At 40.7% G+C, this 15015-nt stretch overlaps 2 protein-coding genes across 3 annotated transcripts; one reads left to right on the top strand and one right to left on the bottom strand.

The window, feature by feature from the left end:
• Positions 1-169: 169 nt before the first annotated feature.
• Positions 170-5898, bottom strand: xrcc6 (X-ray repair complementing defective repair in Chinese hamster cells 6). Of its 2 annotated transcripts, none has more exons than XM_062413841.1 (13): positions 5794-5898; positions 4984-5064; positions 4703-4815; positions 4273-4414; positions 3604-3855; positions 2997-3183; positions 2683-2869; positions 2406-2574; positions 1947-2108; positions 1677-1806; positions 1435-1535; positions 1223-1339; positions 170-537 (listed from the first exon to the last, which is right to left on the bottom strand). In XM_062413841.1, exons 2-13 carry the CDS (start codon positions 5054-5056, stop codon positions 341-343), a joined length of 1830 nt encoding a protein of 609 aa, XP_062269825.1. In that variant the 5' UTR covers positions 5057-5064; positions 5794-5898; the 3' UTR covers positions 170-340. The 2 variants fall into 2 exon arrangements, with proteins under 2 accessions (XP_062269825.1, XP_062269824.1); XM_062413840.1 differs by having other exon boundaries at positions 4984-5067; positions 5794-5866.
• A 112-nt stretch (positions 5899-6010) lies between these two features.
• On the top strand, positions 6011-9399 carry LOC133931710 (desumoylating isopeptidase 1-like). Its single transcript, XM_062378649.1, has 6 exons — positions 6011-6375; positions 6606-6627; positions 7159-7228; positions 7385-7494; positions 8070-8192; positions 8326-9399. The coding sequence occupies exons 1-6, from the start codon at positions 6288-6290 to the stop codon at positions 8405-8407; spliced, it is 495 nt and encodes a 164-aa protein (XP_062234633.1). The 5' UTR covers positions 6011-6287; the 3' UTR covers positions 8408-9399.
• Positions 9400-15015: the final 5616 nt, after the last annotated feature.

Raw genomic sequence — 15015 nt, 5'->3', positions numbered from 1 at the left:
CATGTTCATATAAAAGTGTATTCCAGCACATATACATTTGTTAATAATGTTTAATGTAAGAGCATCAGTCGATATGAAGGTTCTTGATGATCAGAAAATTTGTAATGAAATAAGGGACTGAAACATGAAGTGTAGGAATTGTCAAAGAGAGGCACAGAAACACGCTGCCTTTGGAAAATGTAAAGCAACAAGTTTAATCTTATCAAGCATAACAGGAAGTGAAAGACATGAGCAGCCGATGAAACTAACTTTACCAGGACATGCATGGTTGTTAGTGGCTGAAAGCTTTACTACACACGATCCAAGTTTAACAGTAGACACAGATCTGAGGGAGTGTTCATTAACCCAGGCGGGCCACCAGAGCATCGATCAGTTCCTGCTTCTTGGTACCAGTGGTTCGAACTCCAAACAGCTTACAGGCCTCCTTCAGCGCCGGCACGGTCAGCTTTCCCAAGGTGCCGTTCTGCACGTGGGCCTTCAGCTCGTCTTCTGACACTTCAAGCTTTGGCTTCTTCTCAGCTGCACCACCGGTGTTTGCTTTTAGTAAAGCAATGGAAAGATCATTCAAAATATGTTGAAAAACAAACACAAATTTAATTTGTTGCACACTTGAAATATCTTCAACATTTGGCTTTCATTGTAAATCATTGCCTTTTCCCTAAACCTTGTAAAAATTGTATAAAAAAAATAAATATATGAACTCCCAAACTCACAGACATATCTCTTACCAACTGAGTCTTGGTCAGCAGGACCTGGGTCTCTATCTTCTTAATTGTTACTTTCATTTGTCAATGAAACTCTGCTGTTACCTGCTTCAATATCACAACTTTTTTGCAGGCTAAGAGCACTTACAAACAAACTACATTTCCCCAGCAGACGTTTCACCAGGTCATAATGAGTCAGACAAACGGTTTCTAAGTGGGGATTCTAGAGACTTGGGAACTCACAGAAACTTGTGTGAAACAAGTGTTGGAGATGCTTCCCAGTCAGCTTGCTCTGACTGGTGGAGTCCGAGTCTCAAACTCGATTAGATTCTCCCCAACTCGATTCAAGTTTACCTCTGTAATCCCCTCACACTACAGGATCGTTTGGCCAGATGATCTGTTCAGATCAGCCTCAGATCCAGACGGCAATGGCCCTGCAATTGCTAGGAGGGCTAAGCGGTCCGATGATACTCAAGTGTGAGGCCAGCAGTTAGTTCAGTGATGACTTGAGTTCTGACCTGGTTTGCGCTTGGCAGCTGGTTTGCTGTCTGGGTTGTAGTAGGAAGGGTAGACCAGGTCTTTAAAGTCCTGCACCAAAGGACCCAGACGAGCGTCAATCTGATCCACCTTTGGCACTGAGACAGAGATGGAGAGAGACAGGTGGAGAAAGTGTGAGATGAAGACCCAAGCAATGTTTGTACCAGCATCCCTGCTTTTGTCTGCATCTTACTGATGAGGTCATCTGTATCTTCTGGAGCCATCATGTCCAGAGCCAAGGCCTCCAGGTTCCTGTAATGTTGCTGGATGACTGGGTTCTCAAATGCATCACTCCTGTGTAAGATCACAAAAGAACCAGAACATTTAACAGAAAGAAATTGATAAATGACCTTGGTGTGGAAGTTCATTCATTTAATGTTAAAAGTTAGCAACAAGTTTGATCTACATCTGTAAGAACTGAATACGTGCAGCTACCTGTATTTGAAGCGGAGTTTGGAGACGATCTCCTTCATCTTATCCACCTGTGTTTGTGAGGCTGACGGGAACTGAGGAGTATCCAACGTCCGTATATCATCAGCATACGGCAGGAAGATGACGTTGAAACCTGATACAGTCAAGAGACGATAAGTTGTAGTGAAGCCAACGATACACAACAATGACCGAGTATGGAAAAGATAGATAGGCCACACAGTGGTGGGATTTAATCAAATAGTTAAACCCCCACAGAGTGCTGCAGTTTATCACCTGGTGGTATATTCTGTACTTTCCCCTCGTCGACCACTTCTTCCTGAGGCACCAGGGCAACAAATCGTGGTGGGACGTTTCGGCGGGAGATGCAACGGCACAGAGCGAACACGTTCCTCTCACTGCACTTAGTCAGCAAGGCGGAGAACAGACATGCACTTCCTGAGGAGGAGAAAACAAAATGTATAAGAGCTCAGTGAACAAACAAGTTAGTGGGCAAGCTCTATAGGACACTTGATTACAACATATGGTATATTGAGAAAAACCATCTATATCTATTTATCTACAGAAATGCACAGTTTTTTTTCATGAACTCTGGGGAAATGTTTGGAAATTTAGGTCTGGACATTTTCTGGATTTTTCTTTTCACATATTAAAAGACTGCGGGAGATTGTCAGATCACAACAACAGGGACATTTGTGGAACATTCAGTGAAAAGATGGTAAAACTACACAGCACCTTTAACCTGATCCTCCTCGGGATAGAGGAAGAGAGAAGGCCGGACATAGTGATGCAGTTTCAGACTCTCCATGGGTTTGAATCCGATTAAAATCAGTCCAGGATCATCAAACTTCTTGATGGCATCCACCTCATCCCTCTCCATCACTATCTTCTTTCTACCATATATCTGCAGCAGACACACACAAACAGAGCAATGAGAGAAATCACTGAATAAATCCTCTGTTGTGTAATGCAAGCATCCACTAGATTAGCATTACATTTAGTCTGGTCTGACCTGGGCTTTCTTGATGTCACTGGGCAGCAGCAGGCTGCCGGTCTGGGTGTGGAAGGTGCGGGTTTTGCTGCGGACTGGCTCGTTGGTTTCCCTGTAAAGTTTGATGGCTCCAGGTTTTCGGGCCGTCACGGCATTTGCATAAATCCCCACGGCTACTTTTATGTCCTCACCCAGGCACAGTTTTAACCTAAGGATGGAAGAAAGGAGGAAAGAAAAGACAGATCAGTGTGTTTTACAAAAAGGAAAAAGGATTAGATAAAACTACAACAGGATGCAGGGTAGGATTAGAATATCAATGTGTCACTTATCTCTACCTTGCAATCGCTCTCTTCTTCTGCTCCTTGGCGCGCACCCTCTTCTTGAGGTCCTCCATTTTTTGACACGGTTCCAGCTGCAGCGCCAACTCACTCTCATCCTCTGGTGGACTTATAATGTCACGAAAGAAGATCGAGACGTCGAAGCCGCCAGGTTTCATCAGGTGCATTAAATCAATGACAACACCTAAGGAAAAAGGGATGAGTCAGGTAAGATTGCACAGAAGATGCCTATAGCTCCAGTTTCAAATATTACATTCTAGACTGGAGGCTAATGCCTGTTGTTTTCTTCTAGAAGGGGGTCATGTGATAAAAGCATGACAAATCAACGAAGGCTTTGTCAGGACCGAAAACACCCAATTGTTGTCTCAATTTCTGCCCGTCCAGACTGAAACGCAGCCCCGGAGTCAACAGCGTTTCCAAACTTCTCCATTTTAGCGGCTCTAATACTACAGAGTAGTGTGGACGCCAGGCATAGCAGGGGCTGATCGTTTTATGGATGTGGCCTTTAATGTAAAATCAATTCAATCACTTCAGGTCCTGTCATATGGTTGGACAAACATCTACGTTTACTGTACATCAAAGGCAGCCTTCACTTCAGACCCACCTGTCTCTTTGAGGTCACTGGCTTTGGTGCGAGCCTGTCGATCCTTCGTACTGTCGCCTCCATGAGGTTCATCTCTGCAGGTGAAAATCATGAGCCTCTTGTGTGAGAGGCGAAGCTTGATGTCACTGTAGAGGTTGCTGCAGCACCACAGCGCGTCACCTAATGATGTATCTCCACTGCCCATGGTCTCTGCTGCGAGCTTTGCACCTTTCTCCTCCCGCAGAGCGTCCACGTCCTGCACTCGCTTTGCACCTACGGAAAAGGGAAATGGAAAGGAAACATGTAAGAAGATGAGTGAGGAAAAAAATAAAGTGTTGGTGTGTAGGAAAGATATTTCGTAGAAAAGTTCAACATTGTATTGGAATGAATTAGCTTATGACATATTAATGAAGGAAGGCTACAAATCTGCATTGTAGTTCAGGAATTAGTTGATTTCTTACAGTACTAGAATTTGCTTCACATGCAAATAAATGTATTTACAAAATTGAACTGCAATTTAATGTTAATTTTAAGCTCTCTTATTTTATGTAAAATAACTTGTAATGACAGTTTAATGGTTACAAAGTTACATTTTCTATCGCTACACCTTTGAGTTATATTTGATATTGTAGCAAAGCGCATACACTCTAAAATCGGACCATGTGTTAGTTAAAAAATTCAGAGTCTCACCAGGTTCATCGAGGTCGTGGTAAACATACACGTGCTTGAAAGAGTTCCTGGGGTTTTTGCTTTGTTCTGTGCCGTAGAAAACTAGAGCCACCAGGTCCCTGTGACTACTAATGATCTTACTGGTGTACACACTTCGCACAACCTACATGAAGAGAAGACAGACACTTACTAACATGAGACTTATGAATGGAGTGGGAATGTCTGAATTTAAAAATAACCAATAATATAATTGGATAACAATTATATGCAGAAGAAGCTCATTATGCATATTAAGCATACATAATATCTGAAATGATTTAATCATATTTATTTTCATTTCTATGCATGTTAAAATCCGGATAATAATGTTAATAAATTATAAATAGTTTCACCAGTTATAGTACAGGATACCTGTTATACCACAAGTGACTTAGATAAGTGGTCCCCTTACCTGCATGGTCATGTCAAAGTTGGAGGGCTGTCCGTCTTCTCCTTTGATGAACATTTCCTTGGAGGCATCGATCAAGAACACCAAACTGTCTCTTCCTGTGATTTTGTAATCTCCTAACAAAAACAGAGAGCCCAGTTTGTTTTGGTTTAGTTTTAAGGGCTCAGATATTGATAACTGTTGATATCAGACACCATTTGTTTAACACTTAACACTAAACTGTTAAATGCTGATCCTGTATTATCTACAGCTTGGATGAAACATCAACCCTGCTGTCATCTCACCTGTAGATTGCTCTCCTTCCTCCTGTTCTTCCTCCTCATCCTCATTGTGGTAGTAGGCGTTCCACTCGGCCATTAGGGCTGCTGCTGTCACAGGATGCAATGGCAGGAAAGAGCTTGAATACTGTTCAGACATTTGATACTTAAACTGTGTTGCAGCATTTGGACAATGTTAGTTCTGACTGACTATTTTGACAGGAAATCCACTTCCCGTTGCAAAGGCAGCCTGGCTACATACACAAACAAGGCTAAACATAAGGGATAAATAAGGGGAGGGTAATGGGGGAATTAAACCAGCGCTGAATTAACCCTGAGACAAAACAATGAAGCATCTTGTTTGTATGTCCCACCTCAAATGAAGTACCCTACTTTGTAATGACGCACATCATGAGTTAGCTTAGCCAGTGTGCAGGGTCAGGATCAGCCTCTAAGTTTTGTTTGCAGCTACATTTTTAGTAGCTGCAACATGATTCTCGGTATTGATAAGACAATAACACTACTTTGCTGCGCTCTTTCTGAACTTTCAGCCAATGCATTAATACTTAAACCGACTTAGTGAAGTGCTATTTAATAAGAGAACGACAACTCTGTAAACACTGCTATGTTTAGTCAATACGTGATTCGTGTTCAGCTTCAAGCCATGCACTGGGACGCTAGTTAGCTTAGCTTCTAGTTAGCCACTGTTCATTTCTTTAGGTTTTGACGTCGCTTCCTTAGTATCTGTATGATTGTAACTGAGCACACTAACTTGATATATCTACGGCCTGAACAGATTTAGAACCCATGCATTTAGTGAACTGCACAGAAACTTACTGCTGCGCTTCTCTGTTGCCACTTCACAAGTCCGGACTAGTTTAGTTTCAATGGCTGGCGCTGTCAGACAGGGGAAGCGCGCACGCACACACGTCGAACGGGACGTCTCGTCGTCTATTGGACGCTTGACTGCTGAGCAAAGATACTGGCCAATCGTGTTGAGGTGGGCGGGAGATACGTTTGTGGAGAGGCTCGTCCCCGGAAGTAAACAGAGTGACTCCACGCTGCATTGACGGAGATGTTATTGTTTACAGTCCCACAGTGAAACAGCGTCACCAGGGTATTACCGCCGGATTGACTTTATTTTTAATGATATTTTTTCACTTCAAATCCTCCATCTTATAGTTTTATATTCGTAGCAGCTACAGCCATACTCTTTTTAATTAAAGTTTTGTGTGCTATTTACCGGTAAGCTAGCTGACCGGCGCGTTCTCGGTGACAGTGAGTCAGCTAAAGTTAAGAACAAGTTAACTACAGTTGTCATTTTTGTTGCAATGGACCAAACGGACTCCTTCCCAGTGAAGCTGTACGTCTACGACCTGTCCAGAGGAATGGCCCGACAGCTGAGCGCTGCCATGCTAGGTGAGTTTCTGACAGGCGCACCGCTGGTTGCCTTCGTAAACGCCGCCGTGAGTGCTCCCGGGCCCGCGAGAGAAAGCAGGAAAGAGCGGGATGATACTTTGGCCTATGGAGCTATGGCTTTCTTTTCTGCTATCTCGATAACTACTTTGATACATGGAAAGCTTCTAAATTAAACATTATTTACGACAAAACACGTATTCATCAATAATTCAATATGTCTTTTTTCTCAGGGAAACACCTTGATGGGATATGGTGAGAGCAGCTTTTTTTTTTGTTTTTACAATCCTTGATATAATATTGCTTATACTATTCCTACTTATATTACTAACTACTACTACTACTACTCCTACTAATAATAATGAAATAATAATAATTATTATCTTTATATAACACTGTGCACAATCTACAAATATATGTACTTGAGGATTGATGTATTGCTGAATAACCATTATCTCTATTACAAATGCTTATAAATAAAAAGAAAACACAAATAAAACCAAATATATTGACCCCAAATTGTTTTGAATAAATACAAATCTGCATATGCTCTGAATTGCTCCTGTAAAATTTAATTGACATATCTTTTACTCTTTTATCAATGTGTCTGTTAAAGATTCATATTGTTCTATATTATCTGCTAATCAATACACTTGCCAGGCTCTACTTTACCAATTTCTTAACAGAGTCTTCCCACAAGTCTTCTCACTAATGGCCCTGTTTACTGTGGTTCGCTGCATTCATAGGTTTGGTTTTTATAGGAAAATGTGAATGTATGTGTTACAGGCACACAGCGGTTGTAGTCCATGGAAAGGAGTTCTTCTTTGTCGGAGAAGGCATCAATAGTTGTTCACCTGTAAGAATCGGCTTCATCCTTTTACCCAACTATAAAGTGCATCAAGCATTGCTCTTTGTGACTTTTAATGCTGTACATGACTAATGTAATGGATCAAGAAGCTTTTGTCAAAGTGATGGAAACAAGGTGTACACTGAGGTGTGTGTTGTGTCCTAGGGTGACACCCCTTTGGGTGGGCCTGACTGTGTTGTGGACCTGGGCCTCACCGAGGTTCCTCTAGAGATCTTCATGGAGTATCTGACTTCACTTGCAGAGTCCACATACAGGTAAAAGCTCCCGCTCGCAATTTAAACTCAAATTTAAATCCAAGTGCTGCCATACCAGATGTCGGTGGAGTGAGTCTGTAAAATGTAATAATTGTTTATATGTGTTTTATATTGTACTTGTTGTAGTCAAAGGCAATAGTTTTGTGTCATTTTGGAAACATTTTAATGCATATATTAACATAACTTGGAACATTAAATTAGGAGTCAAATGAAAAAAAGTATAATAGTAACAATTGCAGCACAAATGCTTTACTGCTCCACCTACTCTTGAAAAGTTCCTAGTATTACAGCCTATTTTTCACGTATCCTTTTCTGACTTTGATTATTAGTCCTCCCAATGAAACCCCCCCCAAAAACAATCTAGAAAATGCATAAATCTCACTGTAAAACTCTTTGCGTCATGCTTTGCCAGTCAGGAGCTATTACACTCACACATTGATCTCTCGGCCAGAGTGTCTCTATTTTTTGTTTTTGTCTTGCCACTCACTCACCTTCTCGACCCGGACGGTCTCTTTTCTCAAAATTGATGTCCCTATCTACTTTGTTCCTCTCTTCTCCTTTCTCTGAGTTCACAGCAGTGACAAGTACAACTTGTTGGAGCACAACTGCAACACTTTCAGCAACGAGGTGGCTCAATTCCTAACAGGCAAAAAGATCCCATCGTACATTACAGACCTTCCATCTGAAGTACTGTCCACGTGAGTTGACTCAATGTAGTAAGCACCATTAAACACCGAAGCTCTTATTTTCCTCTCCTCCTTACTTTCTGTCTTCATTGCTGAACTCTCTTTGTATACTGATCCTTGCCTTTCTGCTGTGTTTCCTCTGTAGACCATTTGGCCAGGCTCTCCGTCCCTTACTGGATTCCATCAACATTAATCCTGGAGGCAGCAACATAACCGGACAGCGATAGACAGGGCTATGTATATCAATGAAGATATATCCATTCATTTTTGGTTTGCTGTTCCCAGCCTCTCTTCATCAGTGGGGATGCTGTTAATTGCAGTTTATCACAATTTTTTATCCTGAAACCACAGGGACAGGTTTCTTCCACAATCAGCTGGGGGTCATCTGCGAGTAGATTCATTGCTTTTCAGCTCACTGCTGTGCAGGCAATAGGAATGTTAACGCGGTCATTTCCTGTTTTCATTGTTTATTTTTTCCTTCCCATTAGACTTTATTTTGACAGGACTGCACTCATAGGGCAGGGTAACAGTACGTTAAAGTTAAAAATGAAGTAATCGGTATCTCTGCTGCTGTCAGGTCTTTGTATTTGACCCAATGAGGTCCTGTGTTATCTGAAAGATGTTAAAGTTCGTTACCTGTGAGACCTTTCATTCAAAAACAATCTAATGACCACAGAGCATGTAAGTGCTCCTTTAGATACGGGACCAATCATCTCTTCATCTTTTGGTCTTACAGCTGCTTTATTTTTGACTTTAGTTCAGTTTATAGAGATCAGTTGTTACATATCCAGGATTTGTGTTAAATGATATTGACTATTGGATGATTTGTGTAGTTAGACACTGTAAATAATATAAAGCAGTAAATGATACACACTGTAGGTGTTACGACCATAACCACTTCACTCCACCATGGTATCACTATAGTGTGACCATTATCATGTTGCTACCATCCACTGTTCTCAGGTTATTCTCATATTAGAACAAAATCCCTTTTCTGTTCATTCCTCGATAATTTTCCTTTGAACTATTTATTCTTATCTTGAAATTACTTGTAGCTATTGCACACGTTGTCATTAACAACGCCTAAAGTTTGTCTGCATACTTAAGAAGAATGATATGAAATGAGATTCTCCCTTAAAATTTTAATTGTCTTCAATTCATTTGTACAAGGTCTGAATTTTGAAATTAAAATGTTCAATATGATTTAATTTGATTTTAATATGTGCCCTGTCATGAAACAGTTGATGTAAACAAATACATGTTTTTAAATCACGTATATTGGCATGCAGAGAGGAATCAGTATACACTTTCATATTCAAACTTTAACATATTGACACAAAGGTCTGTCTGGTTATAAAAAAAGTAAAAGCACTAAAGACTAAACTGACAATATCTACTGTGTGTGACATTTGAGATTGGACTTTTGAAACTGTTCAGTGCGTTACATTTTTAATGTTCTGTTGAAAATGGCAAGTTTTCATCAATGATGACAAAGACATCCTCCTTTAATATAGGAAGAGGCTTATCTAAGGATACTTTGAGTTAATGCAGTATCAAAAACAGCCACAAGGTGACACTCATGGTACTGTGGTGACTTGGTAATGCCACGGTAAAATGAAGGTATCACATGAATCTTGAATGTGTTTAAATTTTGTAACATTTCCAGGTGAATTAGTGGTTACTGGGACACATGTGTGCCTCAGATCTCGCCTGCGAATGTCTTGGACAAATTAATTACTTTAGAACCAAATCCACTACTATAATTATGATATTTTTTATAGGGAAAGAAACGTGATCCAACGATGAACATCTGGCTGCTGTCAAGCTGTCATTCAGTTTTTGGCTGCGGGGAGTGTTGTGGAGTAAGATGTCGACCCAGTTAGGTTCCTGCTGCATGTCGGGAGTGTATCAACATCTCTTTGATACAAGCGCGAATCAAACCAAGGCGTTGTGTTCATTTTACATTTGAATATTTCATCTTCAAAAGTGGCTTTGATAACTAAACAACCCTCTGCAAAGAACATCTCAAGAGCATTCTGAGTATAAATCTGTTCTTTTTTTAATAAGAAGTACAGGTACATACAGTATATACACATGTTTTTCGCTACATACTGTATATCACACAAAACACACTTTCGATTAACTTGACTATCATATTCGTATTTGCACATTTATCTATAGTTGTGTTCTGTTATGTAGCCTGTCGCTTTACAGACACTGCAAGACGATCACCTGCAGAGGTTCATAGATTGCCATCGTGGGATTAATTCCCTCCTTTCGCTCGGTGCTAGGAAATAATAATTTAATTTGTTTAAACAGAGACAGTACGAAATGTCTCAATCTCCTCTGTGCATGGATCTGCAACATGCACGCACATGTTTTACTGCTGATCAAATTCATGATCGCCACAACTTGGTTTTGCGCAAAATATCGCATTGATCAGTCAGTATTGTGTAGTTACACAATAGTTTGGCCTACACTACAGTTGGCCTACACCACAGCCTCCTCCTCTATTGCACGTTAGAAAATGCACAAGTCAGCTAATATAGAAATGTTTCATGTTACTAAAATCATCAACATGAAATAAAAGATTCTGTTAAAATCTGACAAACACTGCAATTATAATAAATACTCATAAAATAAACTAGTTCGTAAAGCCCTTATTTAACCAAAATATACATAGGGATTTCCATTAAATAAGCATATTTACACTATAATCATAAATAAAGCAGAACACATCATTTTCCAGAGGTTTGCACAATATGAAAGCTACAAAAATGTCATGTTCAAAGAGATTGAATCAAAACGCACACAATATGTCAAACATTTATATTAAATTCATGAACAAAGTGTTTTTTCAGCTACGGAGACCAGAGGGACAGAAAATGCACGACTTTATCAAGAGAGAAAAATCGGAAGCACTTGTTTAAAGCAAAGAACTAAACCTCTATTGCTTACCAAAACTGATTTTGTGTCTTTCAACCAGAAAATTTAGCATTTAGAGGAAATGGTGCCCAGGATGCTTTGCGGCATTGGTGATTAGAATGAGTGGGTGGTTTCAGGCGTGATGACCCTTTGGCATCTAAGTATGTGAGGAGGAGAGCGACAGAGTCAGCCACATGGTCATGAATTAACACGCCATTTGTCAAAACTGGTTGTAACATATTGTTGTGTGTGTGTGTGTGTTTTTGTGTTTTAGTGAATGAGGATAAGGGGCTCGGCCTGCATCAATCAACTATAAGATCTGGTTGTGATTAGACTGTGTTGCTTACAGCCATAGACGGTAAATTCTAATTTTTTTTTGCAATAGATCAAATGTAAGTGCAGTGATGAACCCAAAGTTACTTTTCAGTGGCCTCTGCCAAGTCTCTCAGCTCAATGGGACTCTGAAAGTGTATTTTAGACTTATATTGGTCAGCTCTCCAGAAACACAACTCCAAATGAACAATAGCTTAGAAAGTGTTTTGTATGTAAATCCTTTGTAGTTGTTGTTCCCATCTTGTCACTGCTGCCCGCAGGTGGCCACAAAATCCACACAAATACCGTGTAGAGAATGTGTCGGGAACTACTTTGCCCGACTTGTTAACATTTCTGATAACTTGGAGGATTTTAATGTAGCAGCGTTGTCTCTTGTTGTCTTTAAGCTCATTGGCCTGTTCTCCCCCTAATATGCAGCATGATGTAAAAAGGATGTGAGGGAGGTGAACCCTGCAGCTCAGGCTTCAGCTCTTGTTTCTCAGGAAATCAAGACAGAAAAACAGTCATGTTCATTAAATGTTGAGTCTCGCTTTAAAGAGAACAACAACACTCATTTACGTTTTGCATATCAGTCGCTCTTAGGGTCTGATTCATCGTTTCACGTGGGTGGAGAAGTCTCCAAAAGCTCTCACTGGAATTTGATTTGATCAAATAAGGTGTTTTTAGGGGACGCCAGCGACCAAGTGACAATGTTGCTTTGCTCAAGCCCCCAGACACCGTGTGTTTGATGCTCTTTATGTAAGTGCAGTTAAGCTGCGCAAGAGGTGGTTGTTGTCACCGCACGCATAGTAATGCTATTATATTTAGCCTTTTCTCTATTGTGACGGTTCTCTACAGAGGAGTATTGGGGCCAAGCTAAAAAAATTAGTAGGAGTAACATTAGTTCATTCCCATTTTGCGCCGATAATTTTCAAATTAAAGTCAACCTTTAAGAATTTATCAAACTTCTGCCTCTACAAAATATCTTGTGAATCAGTTTTAGTAACAAGGAAATGATTTGTCATTTAAACACAGTGTGATCATCAGTGTCAGGTCTTTGGAGAGATTGTGCTGAAAACTGTCCAGAGGGGAAATCCACACAAGTTTGGAAAGATTGAACACTGGCAGCTGGTTTCTGATTTGGATTCATCCCTCTGACTCAAAGTTCACCAAAATAGTTTTTAGTCCAACTCTTCATCTTGTATACCTAATGTCACATATTGTCTTGGCTGAAGTTTTTCATATTCATCAAAACAATAGACTGTTTTATAAAGATGGACGAAAAAAAGTGAATTAAAAGCGATCTAATGCCCGACCCTGATACTCTTCCGTTCTCTTCTCTTTTGAACTTCTACTGCAACAAAACCCCACTTTGACTAATAAAAAGCCTTGCATCATTAAACCCCATCCCCTCTTTCAGCACAAATGTTACGGAAGCATTTCTGCACACGTGCAATCATCGTTAACGGTTCACTTCAGCGCCCGGTCCCTCGGGGCGTTGCAGACTTAAACCTTCACCAACAAGTACGGTGGAAGCGCTGCAATAACTGTCGCATGTTCGCAGCAGCAGCCACAGCTCGGCACAGTGTCCTTTGCTGTCCAGCCTTCACAGACGAAATGAGAAATGTCTAAAGCCCCAGGCCTGGAAGTGCCTCAGTGAATTCCCCTGCAATGCTGCCTGCGGGATGGAATTTACACACTGGCGTCCACACGTCCACAATCTGTGAGTTCTGACCCAGACAGGTTGGTAGTGAGAGACCCAGATCCACAGTGACTCCTTCCCTTTCCTTCCCCCTGAGGAAGGAAAACATGTGGCCATGCACGTTAGTTTTTCTGTTTTTCTCTCGTCCCTTTCTCTTCTCTTCTAAAGAGACCCAGCCTCTGGCTCTTACGCTGTCCCTCTCTTTCCCCCTCTCTATCTCTCCGGTAGGGATGGAGGCTGATGGGAGCTGACATGATGGTGGCATTGTCCTCAACGTCGAGTTAATGTGACCCCGGGGATGTTTTCCCTGTACGCTTAGCCTGATGGCACAGAATGCAAAAATGCTTCATGGAAAGTGGGTGAGAGAGGCCGAGAGGGCACGGAAAGGAACAGCCGTGCACGGAGGTAGACGGAGAGATGCAACAGAGTGGTAGAGGTGTTTTTAAAAGAGGACCGGGAGGAAAGAACTGATCCAAAAGGCATCTATGGGGCCTGTTAAACCACCTGAACTTTGTTACCTTGACATAATGCCTGGTCTTAGCTTATCCAACGTATTTTTTAAATCTTCTCTAAATTAAATTTTAATGCCCTGATGACTTTTCTGAGATCTATGATCCAGTTAACTATAAGGTAGATTATAATTCATAGAGATGTGCATTTTATGAGCCTAATTCGATCGGGTACTATGAAGATACATTTCAGATCACTGAAAATATGTCATACATTGCAACCAACAATTTTCATAAAATACAAAAAAATGTCAAAATAAGATTTCATGTTGTTTGACAGAAAAATACACCCCCATTCGCTGCAGCTGTGACCGAACCTCTCAACCACCACTGAAAAGAAATGTAGTGAAAACCCAAAAAATCCTCATCCTGGAAAAGCAACGTGCTAAAGTTGTATTATTATTCTGGGGTTTAAAGATCTCATTGGCCATTGAGCCACCTTTTTGCTTTCTACCATTTTTGAATTTCTGCTTTAATTAATTCACTAATGTCCCTGTTGATACTTTCTGATTTAAAGGGGAATTCCAGCTTTTTTCAACCTGGGCCCTATGTTTAAATAAAAAATGAGGGCGTGTAAATGAATTGTGCTTACAAAAACCTTTGGAATTAAAACTGATTTTAATATTGAACGAGGGTTAAGAGAACGAGAGCCTAGCAGCAGAAGAGGTCACGAGACTTGAGAGTGAGATTTCTCATTGAGCGAGACATTTGAAATGTTGCCAGACTCTCACCGAAGTCCCATTATAACAGTTTGAGACTTCTATTGGGGCCTTTGGTGGACTTGCAGTCACAGTTAGCCCATAAGATTACATTGTATCCACTGCTGCTGTGTCACGGCTGCCGGTGAAGCCGATATACTGGACTGATTCCAAAAGCTTAATTTACAAACATTTATAACCATAGAGCCCTCGTTGAAAAATAATGAAAAATTCCCTTTAATCAGTGTAGCTTCGAACTTCTTCTCTAGAAACCTTCATTGATGCCATTCTCATGGCTGGACTCTGAAGATGTAGCTACAACCAGCTGCTGGACAGGACATATGAAAACGTTTTATTGATGTAGCTGTAGTGTCTTAAAAGGAAAAACAAACATTATACCTTCCTGAGTTTTAACTATTCGATCTGCACGTGAACCACAACTTGTAACAATGTAACAAACCACATTTACATCAAATGAGTGACAATAGGTGCATGTTTCTATGGCGAATATCTCATTGAATCAACTGTGTCAGAAAGTATTACCCCTACTTTTTCAGGTTCAGGCTCATTATAGAATATTTCCTTCCAACCAAACCATAACCAAGAGCCATGAGTTTCTTTCCTAAGTTTCTATTCCTGCCAAATCTGACCTGAAAGATATAAAACCTCTCCACAGACAAAGCCAAACA

Source organism: Platichthys flesus, chromosome 20, assembly GCF_949316205.1.
Source record: "Platichthys flesus chromosome 20, fPlaFle2.1, whole genome shotgun sequence".
NCBI classification, from domain to species: Eukaryota; Metazoa; Chordata; class Actinopteri; order Pleuronectiformes; family Pleuronectidae; genus Platichthys; species Platichthys flesus.
Note: the sequence above shows the minus strand (reverse complement) of the source record. Positions and strands in the feature narration are given on the sequence as shown.